The 17,452-nt window shown below is 41.2% G+C and overlaps 1 protein-coding gene across 1 annotated transcript in view; it reads left to right on the top strand.

Annotated features, from left to right (window-relative positions):
* The window catches only part of ITGA9 (integrin subunit alpha 9), a 217,633-nt gene that overhangs the window by 99,910 nt on the left and 100,271 nt on the right, over positions 1–17,452 (top strand). The window contains 1 exon segment of the mRNA XM_032691139.1: positions 4,888–5,043. Within this exon segment, the coding sequence (XP_032547030.1) occupies positions 4,888–5,043 (156 nt within the window).

Below are 17,452 nucleotides of genomic sequence, written 5' to 3'. Positions count from 1 at the left end.
GAAAAAAGGCCCAACAGAGCAGAGAGCTTTCCCACAGAGAAAGAGAAGAGAAACTCCAGGATGACATGAACAAGAACAAAAGCAAGGAGCAACTGTGGAAGTCACCCTGAGGATTATGTGTATTTCTTCAGTTGATGCTGTTAAAAATTCATATTTATTGCTTTAAAGGACCACATTTATTTACATCTCAATTTATTTCTCAGCCCATTAGCCATAATTAAAAATAGAATTTTGCACTCTCCAGAGTCCTTTCCTGGAGACTTTCACCGTGTAGATGAAAGGGGATTAGATAGGATGATTTATTGGGCTCATGTACAGTCCCCTGAGTGTACTGTGGCACTGAGCTGAAAGAAAGATGAAATGATATCCAGTCTGGCAACCACTCGCACCATGAGCTGAATAAATCCTGTCCCTTGACAAAAAATCTGTCCTGTTCCATCCAAATTTGCTTGAATTCCTGATGTGTGTGGGCTCTTGGTAGCATGAAGTTAGGGTTGGAGAAGGCAGTGGCTGTCTGCCAAGGCAGTGTGCCTTTAGGATGCTAGACTCTGTACCTATGATTGTGTTGTCATGAAGAGCCTTAGGCTGTGCCAATGAAAAGTGCCAAAAGTTATTTTTTACGGTTATGACATTCCATCTTGAAGAGAGAATTGGAAATGATGTTCAGAATCACAGATCTGACATTTGATCATTGCTCTGCAATTACTTTTCAGATTTTTAGGACTTTTTGGTACTAAAGTCAAATAGAAATGCAGTCAGAAATCTGGCAGAGGCTTTGCTTTCTTGCTTGCTTCTCCTCTGCTAAGTCAGAGAAACAAAAAGAAAGAAATATGTGGCTGTGCACAGTTACTACCACAACATTAAAAAATTTCTTTGAGGTGATTATTCTATGAGAGGAGATAGCAAACCTTTGTTATCACATTTGTTAGGGCAAGGTTTAAGGACCATGATGTCTTTTGAAACATTTCTAGATGCTCTTAAACTTTCTTAGATGCTCTTAAAAGTGTGCGCTTTTTTGACTCTGAGTTCTTTGTCTTTGCTAGGTACTAATGAGGGTACATCCTGAAATACTCTTGATAAAACCCCAGCTTATTCATACCAAAACACCTTTTTCTTCAACTCAGTGATGTCATGCAATGTGTCTCACAGGAAAAGATAAAAGATCCCGGCAAAAGGATGCAGCTGGCTAGGGCTATTTCCCTTGCAGGAAAAGATACTGGCAGGAGGGTAATTTACTGGGACTGAAGTGTATTGATTTCCACAGATGCCTTATTGCAAAAAATTCTGATGTCCAGAATGGAATCTGGTCTGAAAGAGAAGGAAAAAAACTCTACCACCCTAGAGAAACTGCTTGTAAGAGCACAGGATTGCTGATAGCATCCCAGCTTCAGGACCCCAATTCTAATTCAGGCACAGTGAAAATTTGCACCAGTTTAGTGAGATCCAACCTATACAGACTGGGTTTTTATTGCTATTACTGACTGAACCCTAATGGCATAGTTGTTTCTGTTGATAGTTTGAATTCCTTGGATATTACACTGGTTTTAGTGTCCTTCAGATATTTTTTTCATTAATGAATCTGTGCTGTCCATATGCTATGATTTTCCAGGGATGCTTTTTCTTTGGTAGGTTAAAGAGATGTCTTTAACCTGCAACAAACCTCGGCATAGTGGCGTTGTGGTGGAAAATGGTGATTACATGTAAAAGCTCATAGTGGAAAATATATCCCTTGGCACATTCAGTTCATTAGGGCTGTGTAACTGATACAAAACTGCATACAGTTTTCTTGATTTACAGGATTTTTTAGTCTGTCTCAAACCTGATTCTCATTACATCTTTGGACTTCCTCCTAGAAATTAGGAATAGTTAAAAGCAATCTGTGGTTTGTGTCATCAGTGTATGATTCAACCACTGGAAGAGATACATTTGGGTAGACTGAAAGAGGACGGAACTGGTTGTATTTTCAACCTAAAATAGTACGTCTCCAGATTGTGTTTGGGCAAATATTGTTCTCTTTATGTGCTTGCATTCCAGACAGTCTGTGGTATACCTGTGAAGCAGAACTGTCTTATCTCCATCTTACCCAGGACATATCCCACAGACTGTTGCCTTCATTTTTGTAGGATTGTGAGCAGAAGGAACTGAACGTGTGGCAAAATTAATAATTGGGTAGCATTCATAATTTTATTCTTAATTAAGGACAACTGGTTTGAATAAGATGTTTTTATTACAAACAGGGGTTTCCATGGTTGCCCTGTGCCAAGATACCTGAAGGTCATTTTATTTGGGGAGTTGGGGAGCCATTTTGTGGCCGAGGACTGGTGGGCTGCTTACTGTTCTGCTTAGAGTTACCTATTGCTGCTTACTGTTCTGCTTACAGGGTTGCTTACAGTTACTTACTGTTACTTACAGTTTCGATGTGAAGGCAGGCAGGAAAGTATGTAAGGCAGTAAGACCAGTCTGGGCTCACTGCCAAGGGACCATGCGGCTGGAGGCAGCGAAACCACTTGATAGGTTGATTAAAACAACCAGTGGACTGCAAGAAGACGACTATATGACCTTTTAAGGAAGAAAAGAGGGAGGCTTGGCATGGGAGGAGCGAGGGAGTGGTTATGTAAATCAAAGGGTCTTAAAAAGGCTCGTCCCTCCCATTTGGGGAGTGCTCAAACCTGGTCACGAGTTCGGTGCACCCAGTGTGCTGTTAATGAAGTTCGTTTCACTTTATTTGGCCATCTCTGAAATTTTAATTAGAGATATTTCTCACAGCTATGTGAAACGTATTTCGTCAGGGCTGTGGTGAGGGAGAAGTCACAATTTCACCACTAAAACAAAGCGGAAAAAGACACCAGCAAACAAAATAGGCATACTCTAATATTCATCAAAGTCAATAGGAACTTTTTGACTTTAAAGGGCATTGGACTTAACCCTGCAAGATCATAATAAAATGCTTAGAAGTGCTTAAGTACTTATTCTTACCATAGTGCAATAATAGAGCCAGAAAAACTGTAGGTGGATTTTAATTTAACCCACTCCATACATTTTTAATTGTGTTCACATAGTTGGTTGCATACAGTTGGATTAGGTGGCAATTTGCCTGATGATTTGTGTTTGACTGTTGCTACATGGCATGCTCTTTTATAGTTGTTTCTCTCTTTACATAGTCTTCTTGTAGGCTGATACAATCCTTGCTTAAATTAATTCACTTCTGTGAAAGCAAAGCTAGTGACTTCTGTGAGTTGTAGTATTGTTATTTAGTGGTCTCAGTGTGGTACAGTTCTTACCCTGGGGATGGGACTGTGGAAGGGGCTGTAGGCACGAGTGTCTCTTCTGCTGAAAGGACTCACAATGCTGCAGAGCATGCATGGTCCTTTTTGTGGGACTTGGAAGAGGTCGCTGAGCTATCACCACTGCTGCTATGTCTGCTGTTGATTGGTGTCTGTTATCAAGAAAGCACAAACCACTCCACGCAATGCACAGTTTAAACTTCAGGGCCCTGGCAGAAATTGGTGTTAGGGTAGGGAGTTTAAGGGCTGGCTGAAGGCTTCAAGATGCAGGAGAGTAATTATCAGCCAGCCTGGTCTCTGTTATTATTCACCCAACTAACTGATGATTTGGGAATTTGGTTAGCCGCTAATCTTTGTCTGACTTCAGAGATCTGTGGCCCCTCAACATATTGGAGAAAGCAAATGGTTGCCTTGAAACAGATCAAACAGAGTGGTCTGAAAGCCAGTTACTACCCAAATGGAAGATGCCATTTAAATGGCATTGCATCTCAATTGCTTCTAGTGCTTGGCAGGCTGTGTTCAGAGAAGGCCATTGTCAATGCAAGGTGAAGGTGAGAGCTGGCCCATTTGGAGATTTGTTGTGCTTACTTATGATCTTTATTTATTGCCTCAATTTCATCTGCACTGATTACATGCTATGTTTTTAAGTAACTAAAATTTAAGAGGAATGTCTGCCTATGAAAAGATAGAGCATTTGCCACTTCTGTTTTCTGGTAAATTGGATTTTGAAAGTCAGGACTGAACAGAGCACAATGAGCCCTTTGTCCTTGCACAGCAAACTGAATTTAAGCAATGCATGTTATGACAAATGGTATGAGTTCTGTGGCTTGGGCTCCAGCAACAAGAAAAGGCAGTCCTTTTTTCCCATCAGCCAAATAATATGGCACCATTTAATACATCTGGTATGAAGCCTAAGAATAATAGGTATAATAAAGAAACTGAAAACTTTCTTCTTTTACAAACTGAAAGTGGGGAGAGCTGTGAATTTTGCTTTGAGAACCGTGCTGGAAGATGGCCTTTCTTGCCCCTCCAGGTCTGTAGTCTTATTTTATAACCACATCGGTATTTCTACCTGTCCATTCATTTCACTGATATTGGAAAACAACAAAGGAAGATGGAGGTTTTTTTTGTTCTTTTAATGTGTGGAGCTTACTGGAGGTGACTTCAGTCAAAGTAGGATTTAGAAACCCCAGAGGTTAAGATGATTTGCTCTTTGCTTCTGCAAGATTATTGGAATCACTTTCTAATTTATTTTATTTTTAAGAAAATGTCTTTTATTGAAAACCACTAGATTTATAAATGTGCCAAGTATGCCACTGCTTCTGTGGATTCAAGAGTAAGTCCCAAAAGAATGACTATTTTTTTAAAAAATCTATTTTATTTTTTTTAAATCTTTTGATTTGTTTGTTCTATGTGCTTATTCCTGTTTGGCCTGGAGAAGAATAAAGGAACTAGAGAAACCTGCCTTCTGTGTGCAGTGTTGAATCTGGTTTAATTGCATGTTTAATTAAGTGGTCTGGTTTAATTGAATGTATAATTGTTGTAGATGGAAACCTGCTTGCTTATATGCACTGGTGAAATATCTATTTGGTTTCTTGTACAGAAAAGAGTCAAAGATGTCATCTCTCCAATTGTATTTGAAGCTGCATACAGCCTTTGGGAACATGTGATAGAAAGAGGAAAAGAGGACAAGGAACTACCTGCTCTCAAGCCCATTCTCCGTTGGAAGAAAGGACAAAAGATAGCACAAAGGAATCAGGTCAGATTTGGACTACATTATTTCCCTAGAAGACCTGTGGCTTGAACTGACAGCAGAGCTGGCTGTAAAAGTGGATTACCAAACTCTGGGTCATTTGCAAAAAGTAGCCTTTTTGTATAATCCCTGCTGTTGCTAACATCACTGCTGTTCCATAACATAGTAAAGACTTGGGCTACCATGACTGGACAGCAAAAGGTGAGGCCACTTTCTTGTTTCAGGGTGTCTGTGCTGGGAAGGGAAAGGATAAGAAAGGTCCTATTCCTCCTGTTCTTCCCTTTTTGCAGGAGGTCCTAGTGAAAGGCTTGGTCCTGGCCTTCTTTCCACGTTGAGCCTTTGTTAGTGCTGGAGGGACAGAGCTGACTCCAGGAAGGGACATGGGAACTGTGTGAGGGGAGAACAGTGGGCAGAATAAAGAAAAATTTGCCTAGCTCAACTGCCCTCTTCTTGAGGACTCCTCAAGTCCAGTTATGTGGCAAGGGAAACCTGCTCCAGCTGTCACTGTAGGACATGTCATGGTAAAATGGGATGGTTTTATTTCAGAGAAAGTAAAGTGTAGGTAGAGCCATCTACATATTAGGATCCTGTTTTGTTCCACTGCAATGCAGAGAAACCCTTCTGTCATTAATTTTGGTGAGAGCAAGAGAATTGCCTTAATGTTGAAACACTCCTCATTTAAAGGGTAGAAATTCTTTCTATTATTATTATTTCATTTCTCTCCCATCCCCCTTTCTCCCAGATTGTTCCCTAGGGGACTGAAGTGCATGAGATTATTCCACCTCTTGTTTGTCTGTCTTGATCTCACTAGTATCTTTGAAAAATGCAGGCAAACGTTGTCAGGTTTTGACAGGAGTGATCAAGGCAGCGCTTATGAAGGTATTAAAACACTTTCAGGGTTCACAAAGCACGTGCTTGTGTTGATGAAAGAGACCCTGCTAGTGGCCTTTTAAAAGCCTCCATTTTCAGTGTAGCCCTTGTAGGTGCAAAACAGTCTGCCGAGGAAGGAGCCTGCACGACAATTCATGCCAGCCAGCACCGAAGCATTCAACCATGAAGTTCAAGGCTTCTCAGGGAAATCAAAGTTCTGCTGTGGTAGGGAAAGCTTCTCGTGTGTCAGAATTGTGGGGTAATTTACGCTGGAAGGGTCCTCTGTAGCTCCAGTTCCTTACTCAACGTAGAGCCAACTTAAAAGTTAAATTAAGTTGCTCAGGGTTACATCCATTCAAGTTCATTTTCCAAAGCATGCCTACATAATTAGGATCTGGCATTGCTTGTGAATGCAAAACTTCTCTTTTCTTTTTCCTTTTTTTTTTTAAGTAGCAAAAAGTCTGTCCTAGAGTCTGAGACTTTCAATAGTGAATGGTTAGATCTGATTTTTAACCCTAGGAAGTTTGTGTCTGTTAAGTGATGATAGCATCATAATCTGTAGCATTACTTTCTGATGCTGCTTATAAGATCCCTGAATACTACTTAAAAAAGAGTAACTAAAATGCTTAAAGATATTTGCTTTGTCATATACCCAAGTGTGTTGAACTGTATTTGGTTATAATCCTTGTACTTAAGAGATATGAGTATTAATTCAAGTATGATTTATTTTTATAAATGTATGAATGAAAGATGCATTCAAGAATTATTTTTTTTTATGAAGAGAAACTGTATGACTGTTATGTGTATGAATTTTGTATTGTTGCAAAAACATGATGGGAATTTGTGGAGAACTTTGGAACTCGAGTAGTATGCTGAAAACCTGCGTGTTGCATGAACAAAGCTGCTTGTATACTTTACCTATGGGCTTAAACTCAAAAGGTCACATCTTGCTCTGCAGGCGTGGTTTCAGATCAGTATTAAACTACCTAAATGCTGAGATTATAGAGCAGAAACAAAAATATGTTAGGAATTTCCCTGACTTGTTTTCTTGTGCAGTTTGGGTGAGAGGGAGACGGTTTAACAATCCCTTTCCATTTGCTTTCCAGATGTTGTTCACTTAGCTTAGTAAGAAAAGGATTTTGACAATGGGAATGCTGGCATGTTTTCAGCTAAGGAAGTAAGAAAAGCTTCAGGGCTTGTGTGGCAGTAATGGTGACAAAGCCCTGACAGAGTAGCCTTGGTGCTGGACACATGGAGGCGTGGTGCTGGGGTCCTCAAAGGCCAATTTCATGGGAAAATTGGGATGTAGCATTCTCTTTCAGGATTCTTATTATATTCTTAGTAGAAATGGTTTTTAAAAGCCAAGAGCTTTTATAATAAATGATTTGCATTTTCAAAGAATCTAATGGTTTTGAAAGAACATTTTGGAAGTCCAATTTAAGTCTCAGTGGTTTCTGTTTTTAGAAGATACGGCACAGGTGAGGTCAGGTGGACAAAGTTAATGTTAGTACTAATGTCTTTAAATATAGCTGGTTGTGTGTTGTTTTGGCAAGTCCTAGATCCTGTTGATCCACTAAGACGTGGCATTTTGGAATCAAAATTGTTGCATATGTTCATTCAAGACACCATTTAGATAAGGATACTTTTCTGAAACACCGGGTGACTGTTTTTTGTGAATGAATGCAGAAGAAGCTGAAAGTAGTGAATAGCTGAAAAAATGGGAGGATACCATCACTGAGTAGGAAAGGGGGAGACTTCCATTTTTCAAGATCCTGCTACAGCTCTGCTAGACCTTCTTGAAAAGCCATACATTTTGCAAACATGGACTTTACAGTCACCTAGATGCGATTTTATTTAAACTAAAGTGATGTTAAAGCTGAAGTGATCTCTTTCACCGGTATTTCAGTTTTTCTTTCATGAACCAGATGTTTCCTGCATTTGTCACCTCCCAGCAGTGTACAGCCCCTATGACTCACAAACAAGGAGGTAGGAAAGCCATCAAGAGGCCTCTCTGACATAAGAATTGAAGATTATATGAGCATGTGAAGTTCTTTGTGTTGTTTTGCTCTGATTGCATTTGGAAATACTGTTCATGGATATCCACCAACGAAAGTAACATCTCCTTAATGACATACATCACAGAAAAGGAATTTTGTTGGATATTCATCTTTTTAAATCAGTATTGCACATATGTGAGAGAAACAGTCAACCCGGTACTAATACCTTGACCAAAGCAGAACTATAATAGTAAAGGAGTGCATGATGTGAGATGTCATCTCAAAATGCTTTATTTATTGGTCACCTTCATTTTAAAAGGATGCAGCTTTACTGTCAAGGCACTGCAAAATGCTTTTATTTAAAAATAAAACAAAACAAAAGTAAACCTGACTGTTCAGTGAAGAAACTGCTTCTATTCCTAAATGAACTGTGCTTGAAACAATCAAAAGATGATAAATAATTGTAATATCTAACTTATTGAAGAAACAGGTCTTTCACTGAAATTTCTTAATGAAAAACATGCAATTTTGGGATGTCATTATTGGTTAGTTTTTGCAAGGCAAATCGGCTCAGCTACTTCAAAATTAAGTCATAATGTAACTACGCCATTCTGAAGGATTTATTGGGCCCCAGGACGCAGTCAGTAATGGTTTCTATTGGCCTTTATTATTTTCTTAGTTCTATATATGCTTACCAGAAATGGCAGTTTGCTATATGATTGATTGTAATTTTTGTGGTTAGAAAAGTAAATATTATACGTCTATTGCTAAATGGCTCAAGGCCATACTAGTACAATTGTTGGATGGAGGACTAGCTGCATGGAGACGATTATAGCTTTTCCAAATTTAGCCAGCTCGGGTTTTGCTCAATCAGAAATCATCTCTGATGGGTTTAAGGATTAGGTGGCGGGGGAAAAAAAGGTTCTATTTTTCATGAGCGTTATTACAAACTTTAAAACTTCCGCACCCTCTAAGGATGCATTTCCCATTAGCTTCTTTATTGCTCTCTCAAATCCAGTTGCTACCTCCATCCACAGGAAAAAAACCTAGTAAGTCTGCTTGCTTCAGGGAAATTAATAGTATTTACTTGGTTTGGCTTTGTAAGTGGTTTCTACTATAACATTTATTTTGTATACCCACTGTATGTCAACTAAGAAGAGGAGAGCTCTCCTGCCATGTACAGTGGAGAATTTGTCTTCGTAGTATCCAGTAATGTATCTTAGAGTTCAAAATGTGGTAGACTAGAATTCTGCCTGCTCTAAAATACGTAATAAAATCACCCTACTATTATGTGGATGGAGACACCATTTTGTTTTAGGAAATATTCTTATTGGGTTTTTTTGTGCTGGTGTCTTCAGGAATTTGTAAATGGTCTGCCATAAAACCTTTTATAAGTCAAGAAGACAGAAAATGTTTAGGACTTTCTGTTCCCAGCTGTGTTACTGATTGCAGTGAGAATTTGTGTCCATTGCTGCACCCCTGGGTGACTGAGACTGCCTGTTTCTTGAATAAACTTCACTTTTTTAAAGCAGAGATCTATTTTTTGGAAACACTTGTGTTTGAAATCTGGCAAAGTGTTTGCACACAAATTAGCTTGGTTGGCAGGTATGAGGAAGTATAGAAGTATTTTTGTGGAGCTGAATTATGAACATTTCTAGTGATTTTTGGTTTTCTGCACAATAACGCCATTCTCTATTTTAAAACATGCACACACACCCCAGTCTCATACTGAGAACAAAGCAATGACAGATCTGGATAGGCTAAATACATGTCCCATACACACAGCATGGTCCAGGTTTGTCAGTGGTTCTTCTCCATTTCTCTTACTTTCTACAGAGGTGTGCCTCCTTGAGTCAGGTCTGTCACTGACAGCAAGCTGAGCTGTGTGTTGGAATGACATTTTGGCATTGGAACAACATCTTCATGCTGGCAAGCTGTTGGAATGGCTCTTGGCTTGATTTTAACCTGTGCAACTTCTGTAAACCATTTCTAGGCATGGGTCAGGAGATAGGATATTCCGGTCTTGAGGCCAGGACAGTTTAATTTACTGATACAGCCTGAAGCCTCAGTAGATTCATACAGCTGTTAGTAGCTGGATAGGTGGTAAATTTGAAGATTAATGACTTACACCACAGATATATAGGAAGTCCTTGGAGACTGCAGGAGTCAGTCTAATTGCCATGTTCCATATGAAATGTTCTTGCCACAAAATTCTCCTTCTTGGGCAGGGCAAGCTCCCAAATTGTCTTCTGCATTTATTTTTGCAAAAAATCCACCATGGGCCACCCTTCCTGCCTAATGCTATCTGTTTTCCGTTTGGTTGGACTGGATTGCTGGAAGCGATAATTATATTCCTCCCTTTGCTCTCCCTTTTGGTAGTGTCTGTCTTTTGCTCTAGATGAGTTTGGTCAGAGTCGGTGTGCTGAACTGGCAGGGGACTGGATGTTGTTCATGCCGGGAAATCTGGGAAGGACCCATCCTGAGCATGTACTTTTACCTGGGTTTGTTTCGTTTTTGGTTGGAGGGTTTTTTTGTTGGTTTTTTTGGGTTTTTTTTGTGGTTGCTGTGTTGCTGTTGAATGGCAATAATGAGGAAAGTTTTAAAAGTCTGGAAGAGTTTAGCTGAACAAGAACAGCGGGTATCCAGATGTACTGTACCTCAGAAATGGTGTAATTGACAAACTCACTGAACTAAGAATGAGTGGAAATCAGTGCCTCTGATTTTATACATGTTTCTATTTGCTTGTTCTTAAGCAATGACAGGCTTGACCAGCAATTGTCCAATTTTTTTCAACTTGTAGACGAAAACCAACATAACTGAGAATGTGTAATACATGGTTGATCCCTCAGGTTTAGGTCTCATGGGCTTCCCAAAGAACAGTAGCCAATATCATGTGCTAATATACACATGAACACACACAGAGACATAGAGACCTTGTCTTGGCCATATGTGCTAGGGGAGCCTCAGACTATATAGTGATCCCATCTTAGGTGATAGAATGTGAATTATCTGATATAGTTTACAGGTTTTTCAGATAAACAGGTAGTGAAGGAGAGAGAAACACATACGCATTTGCAAACTGAACCCTAAATTTAAATCCTACTGGCCAATTTCTGCAGTTCAGCATTGGCATCCATTTAGTTTCCACCGCTGCAATGTAGGTGGAAATTGTAAGAAAGGTGAGTTCCCACTTATGTTTGGAGCTATAATAGAAAATCTGTAGTATTCTTAAAAAGCCATAGAGGACAGGTGACAGACTTCTAGGAGACATTAAATCTGTTCATATCTTTTTAGGAGTTTATGAAGGACCAGGAGACCTTAATTGGAACACCTAACATTTTGAGGAGATATATGATGGTATTAGTTCATTTAGTTCAGAGTACCTCAGTGCCGCAAAAGCCTTGTCAGTTCAGAGTAGCATTCATAAATACAAACCCATGACGTGCAGGTGGATTGTAGGTCAAGACTTTCACATATCCTTCAGGGTCTAAAGGAGCTAAATGTGGACCTAAATTATGTATGATGATTTGGAGATTTTTTTTGGACATTTCCAGATGACAGAATAGGTGCCACATCTGTTTTTTAGTTTGTCATTGTTATTATGCATTTAGGTATTTAATTCCACAATTGAGTGGTGGAGTAAAAAGGGGTTTACTGTGTGTTAAAATGTTTTAAGTATGAGTAAAAAGATCATTTTACACAGTTCCAGTTTTAGTAGAAGAAATAAGAAGGTTAGAGTGGAAAATGTTCTCATATATCATAAAAGAACCCCTCCTGAGATAAATAATTGAATTATTCTGTAAGTTATCCAAATAAAATGAAAGACCATATAAGACAAGACAGGAAAATATATAGAGAAATGGCTGCAGGAATCCATTCTACAATTGTATGGGGAGATGGGACAATTACCCTTATAGCTCTTTCTGTTGTTCTATGAATTTATAAGGTCTGAAGTCTTGTTAAATGAGGACACTATTTGGGTGATTTAAATGTTAATTAATTTTAAAAAAGGAAAAATTACCTCAGTCTGAAAATGAGTGAGTCCACCAGAAACTGAATAAAGCTCTGAAAGGCTGGAGGCATATTTCTATTGCCATCAATTGCAATTCTTCATACTCAGGAGAATATGAGGACAAGAGATTGCATTGTTAATACACTCACTGCTCTGGGCAATAACTAATACATATGTTATTAATTTATTGCTTGCTTTCAATAGCTAACAGGTTTCATGTCTGATCTTTCTAAACAGCTGGTTTCATTGGGAGTTCCTGTTCCTCTCACATTCAAATGTTCCTCTCTGCTTTTTAGCTTGGTTTTAACTCTTACTGAAAGCAGGATACAGCTGAAATAGAGGGCAACTGATTGCATTTGGCTTAGATGGCATGACAATTGGCAATGTGCTAGTCATGACACTGCAGGCTCAGAATCTTAGTGAAATGGATGAATTCCCCCTGTAGCTTTCCCCAGTTGGAGAAGTTTGACTTACATGGTTGTGCCCTTACTATTGTAGTCTAATACTTATTTACTGACCAGCTTTCTGTTTTCTTAGCTAATGCACTATAAAGGAGCATCTGTTTTCTTTGTATGAAGACATCACAGAATATAGAATCATTGTGTTGCAAATGACCTCTGAGGTCGTTGAGTCCAACCTTTGGCTGATCACCACCTTGTCAACTAGACCATGGCACTAAGTGCCACATCCAGTCATTTCTTCAATACCCACCATGGATGGTGACTCCACCAGCTCCCTGGGCAGCCCATTCTAATGCCTGACAACACTTTCAGTGAAGAAATTCTTCCTGATCTCCCTGAACCTCCCCTGGTGCAGCTTAAGGCTGTTTTTTCTTGTCCTGTCACTAGTTGCCTTGGAGAAGAGACCAACACACATCTGGCTACAGCTTCCTTCCAGGTGGTTGAAGAGAATGATAAGGTCGGCTCTGAGCCTTCTCTTCTCTAGGCTAAACAACCCCAGCTCCCTCAGCCGCCCTCATAGGATTTACCCTCTAGACCCTTCACTAGCTTCTCTGGATTTGCTCCAGAACCTCAATGTCTTTCTTATAGTGAGGGGCCCAGAAACGGATAGAGTACTTGAAGTGCGGCCTCACCAGTGCTGAGTGCAGGGAACAATAATTTCCCTAATCCTGCTGGTCACACTATTGCTGATACAATTGGCCTTCTTGGCCATCTGGGCACACTGCTGTCTCATGTTCAGCTGGCTGTCAACCAGCACCCCCCGGTCCTTTTCCACTGGTCCACTTTCCGGCCACTCTGCCCCCAGCCTGTTGCACTGCACAGGATTGTTGTGGCTGAAGTGCAGGATCCAGATCTTGGCCTCTTTGAACTTCATGCTGTTGGCCTTGGCCTGTTGGTCCAGGACTGTCCAGATACCTCTGCAGAGCCTTCCTACCCTCCAGCAGATCAACACTCCCACCCAACTTGGCATCATCCACAAACTTACTGAGGGTACACTCAATCCCCTCATCCAGACATCAGTAAGCATATTAAAGAGGACTGGTTCCAGTACTGAGCCCTGGGGAACATCACTAGTGACCGGCCACCAACTGGATGCAGCCACCATTCACCATCTCTCTCAGGGCCTGGCCATCCAGCCAGTTTTAACCCAGCACAGAAGGCACCTGCCCAAGCCATGGGTACCAGCTTTTCCAGGAGAATGCCATGGAAGACAGTATCAAAGGCTTTGCTGAAGCCGCAGCCTTTCCCTCGTCCACTAGGTGGATCACCTAGTCATAAAAGGAGATCAGATTTGTCAGGCAAGATCTACCTTTCCTGAACCCATGGTAACTGGGCCTGCTCCCCTGTTGTCTTGTATGTGCCGTGTGATTGCGCTTAAGACAATCTGTTCCACAACCTTCCTGGGCACTGAGGTCAGGCTGACAAGCCTGTAGTTCCCTGGATCCTCCTTCTGGCCTTTCTTGTGGGCATCACACTGGCCAACCTCCAATAATCTGGAACCTCCTGGTTAGATAGGACTGATGATAAATGATGGAGAGCGTTTTGGTGAGCCTACTCCCCGCCAGTACCCTTGGAGTCCCACCTGGTCCCATAGACCTGTGTGTGTCCGAGTGGCGGAGCAGGTCACTAACTACTTCCTCCTGGATTGCAGGGGATATATTCTGCTCCCTGGTCCCTGTCTACCATCTCAGGGGGCCTGCAGAGGATAACTGGTCTTACTGTTAAAGACTGAGGGAAAGAAGGCATTAAGTGCCTCAGCCTTTTCCTCATCCTTGGTAACTATGCTCCCCTACATCCAATTAGGGAGATTCTCATGGCCCTCCCTTGTTTTTAATGTATTTATAGAAACACTTTTTAGATTGAATTTTAGCTGAGCTTTCACTTTTCTAATTTTCTTTCTACATGACCTAACAACATTCATGTACTCTTCCTGAGTTGCCTGCCCCTTCTTCCAAAGTTGATAAACTTTCTTTTTTCCCCTGAGTTTCAGGAAAGCTCCCTGTTCAGCCAGACTGGTCTTCTTCTTCTGGCTTATCTTTCAGCACATAGTATGGCCTGCTCCTGTGCCTTTAAGACTCCCTTCTTGAAGTTTTTTCCAGCCTTCTTGGACCCTTTTGTTAATTAAGGATTGTTTCAGAGGGGACTCTCTGAACCAATATCCTGAATAGGCCAAAATCTGCCCTCTGGAAGTCCAAAGTAGAGGTTTTTGTTGACCCCCTTCTTTACTCCACCAAGGATAGAAACTGTCACTTCATGGTTTCTGTGCCCAAGGCAGCCTCCAACCACCATATCTCCCATCTACCCTTCCTGTTTGTAAACAGCAGGCCTAGCGGGGCACCACTGCTGCTAAGCTCACTTACCAACTGTGTCAGGAATTTATCTTCCACACATTCCAGGAACCTCCTAGACTGCCTCCTCTGTGCTGTGTTGAGTTTCCGGGAGACATACAGCAACTTAGAGTCTCCCACAAGAACAAGAGCTAGTGTTCATGAAACATCAGCTTATACAATACTTCCTTTCATCCTGATTGGGTGGTCTATAACAGACTCTGCAGCAGGATGTCTGCCTTGTTAGCCCTCCTTCTGATTGTTACCCATAGGCACTCAACCTTATCATCACTATCCTTAAGCTCTATACAGTTGAAACATTCCTTAATGTACGGAGTCACCCCACCACCTCTCCTTCCTCGCCTGTCATGAAACTGTAGAATCATCAAGGTTGGAAAAGACCCTTAAGATCATCAAGTCTAACTGCTAACCCAGCACTACCACTGTAACCACTAAACCATATCACCCAATGCCAGATCCAGACACCTCTTAAACACTTTTCGGGATGGTTACTCCACCACCTCCGTGGGTAACCTATTCCAAAGCCTGACCACCCTAATAGTGAAAAAATTTTAATATCTAATATGAATCTCCCCTGGCTCAGCTTAAGGCCATTCCTCTAGTCATCTCACTGCAGGCACAGTAGAAGAGACCGTTTCCCACCTCGCTACAACCTCCTTTCAGGTTGTTGGAGAGAGTGATGAGGTCCCCCCTGAGCCTCCTCAAGACTAAACAAACCCAGATCCCTCAGCCATTCCTCATAAGACATGTTCTCTAGTCCTTTCATGAGCCTTGTTGCCCTTTGCTGGACATGCTCCAGCACCTCAATGTCCTTTCTAAAGTGAGTGGCCCAGAACTGAACTCAGTACTCGAGCTGCAGCCTCACCAATACCAAGTACAGGGGGATGATAACTTCCCTAGTCCTACTGGCTACACTGTTCTTGATACAGGCCAGGGTGCCTTTGGCCTTCTTGACTGCCTGGTCACACTGCTGGCTCATATCGAGATGGCTGTCAGCCAGCATCCCCAAGTCCCTTTCCACTGAACAGCTCTCAGATGCTTTCCCCCAAGCTTGTAGCTCTGTATGGGGTTCCTGCAACCCAAGTGCAGGATCTAGCACTTAGACTTATTGAACCTCATGCTGTTGTCCTTAGCCCATCGATCAAGTCTGTCCAGATCTCTCTGTAGAACTTTCCTACCCTCCCTCAGATCAACATTCACGCCCACCTTAGCGTCATCTTCAAATTTACTGAGGGTACACTCTATCCCCTCATCCAGATCATCAGTAAAGATATTAAGCAAGATTGGTTCTAAAACTGAGCCCTGGGGAACACAGCTAGTAACTGACCGCCAACTACATTTAGCTCCATTCACCACAATTCTTGGGGTCTGGCCATCCACCCAGTTTTGTACCCATTGAAAATTCTACCTTCTGCAGTGCTTGTAGCCACCCATTGCAGCACTCCAGTCTTGTGAGTCATCCTGCCATGTTTCTGTGATGTCAACTGCGTCATAGCTTTCCTACTGCACAGTGACCTCCAGCTTCTCCTGTTTGTTGCCCATACTGTGTGCATTGGTGTAGATGCACTTCAGCTGGGCTACTGCTTTCACCCCCAAATCTGGCATGCCTCCTCTAGGCTCATTTCTAGTGAGCCTGGTCTTATTCCCTTCTCCCTTCAAACTTAGTGCTCTGTTGAAGTCTGTGTGGAACTGTAGGAGCTTGTTAGCTGACCTTCGTCCCTTGCACCATGTAGTAGCAGCACGGTTCTTTGGTCTCCTGGTAGGATTCTGCTGAACACATATCACTCCCACAGTATTGCTGCTTTTGTCATGTGTTCACTCTGCCATTCAGTTAGGCTTATTGTGGAAATCATGCATTCTCATTTTAGCCAGCACATCTGATGAAATCCTGGAAAGTTTTTCACAATAATAATTGCTTTTCTGGTGGGAATTTAAATCAACCATTTTGTGCGTGGCTCATCAGGATATATGAATGGAACGTTTCCATGAGTAGTATAGTGAAGCATAGGATGCCTCAGAAGAATCAGTCTATACTTCTTTTTCTGTGACCATTAGGCGTGTAGGTAATAGCTTTATTTTGCAGGCAGCTTGAGGGTTTAAAAACAAAATAAGTGAAGGTCTAAAATCAGGCTCCTGTATCTATATTTAGGCACAGTGAGTGAAAAGTGTATAGTGTAAAGCTATAAACAAAAAATACTTTCTAGGAAAGGTAGTGAGCTTTGCTTACAGCTCAGCACTTTTGAAAATTGGATCATATATCCTCATCTCTGAATAAGGGTCCAAGAACTCAGCTTTACAAGATGACGTGGTTATAACCATATAGCATCAAGATCTGAAAAGTAAAGCATTATTAGAATAACAAGCACCCTTATTGAATTGGTTTTTTGCTGCTAGCATGATCTAATTGTAAAGTCATCTCTGCACATGCTACAGGGTTTGGTGACAATTTACAGGAAATCAGAGATTGAAATACTGTATTCTTAACTCAGATTATTTTGCATAACCTTATTTTTTCTGTAGAAGTCCACGGCACAGTGTATGAAGTTGAAGGAATGGATCCTCATTTACCAAAAGGCGGGTCTGCCGCTTTTTAAGGGGTGCTATCTGACTGATGTGTGAGGAAGTACTTTAACACCTGATCTCAAGTGAATCCCTGCTCTCTTATCCATGTCCACAAAATGATGTTTTCAAGGATTCTTTTGAGAATTTTGTTTCTCCTCCTTTTTT

This window comes from Chiroxiphia lanceolata, chromosome 1 (genome assembly GCF_009829145.1).
Source record: "Chiroxiphia lanceolata isolate bChiLan1 chromosome 1, bChiLan1.pri, whole genome shotgun sequence".
NCBI lineage: Eukaryota > Metazoa > Chordata > Aves > Passeriformes > Pipridae > Chiroxiphia > Chiroxiphia lanceolata.
Note: the sequence above shows the minus strand (reverse complement) of the source record. Positions and strands in the feature narration are given on the sequence as shown.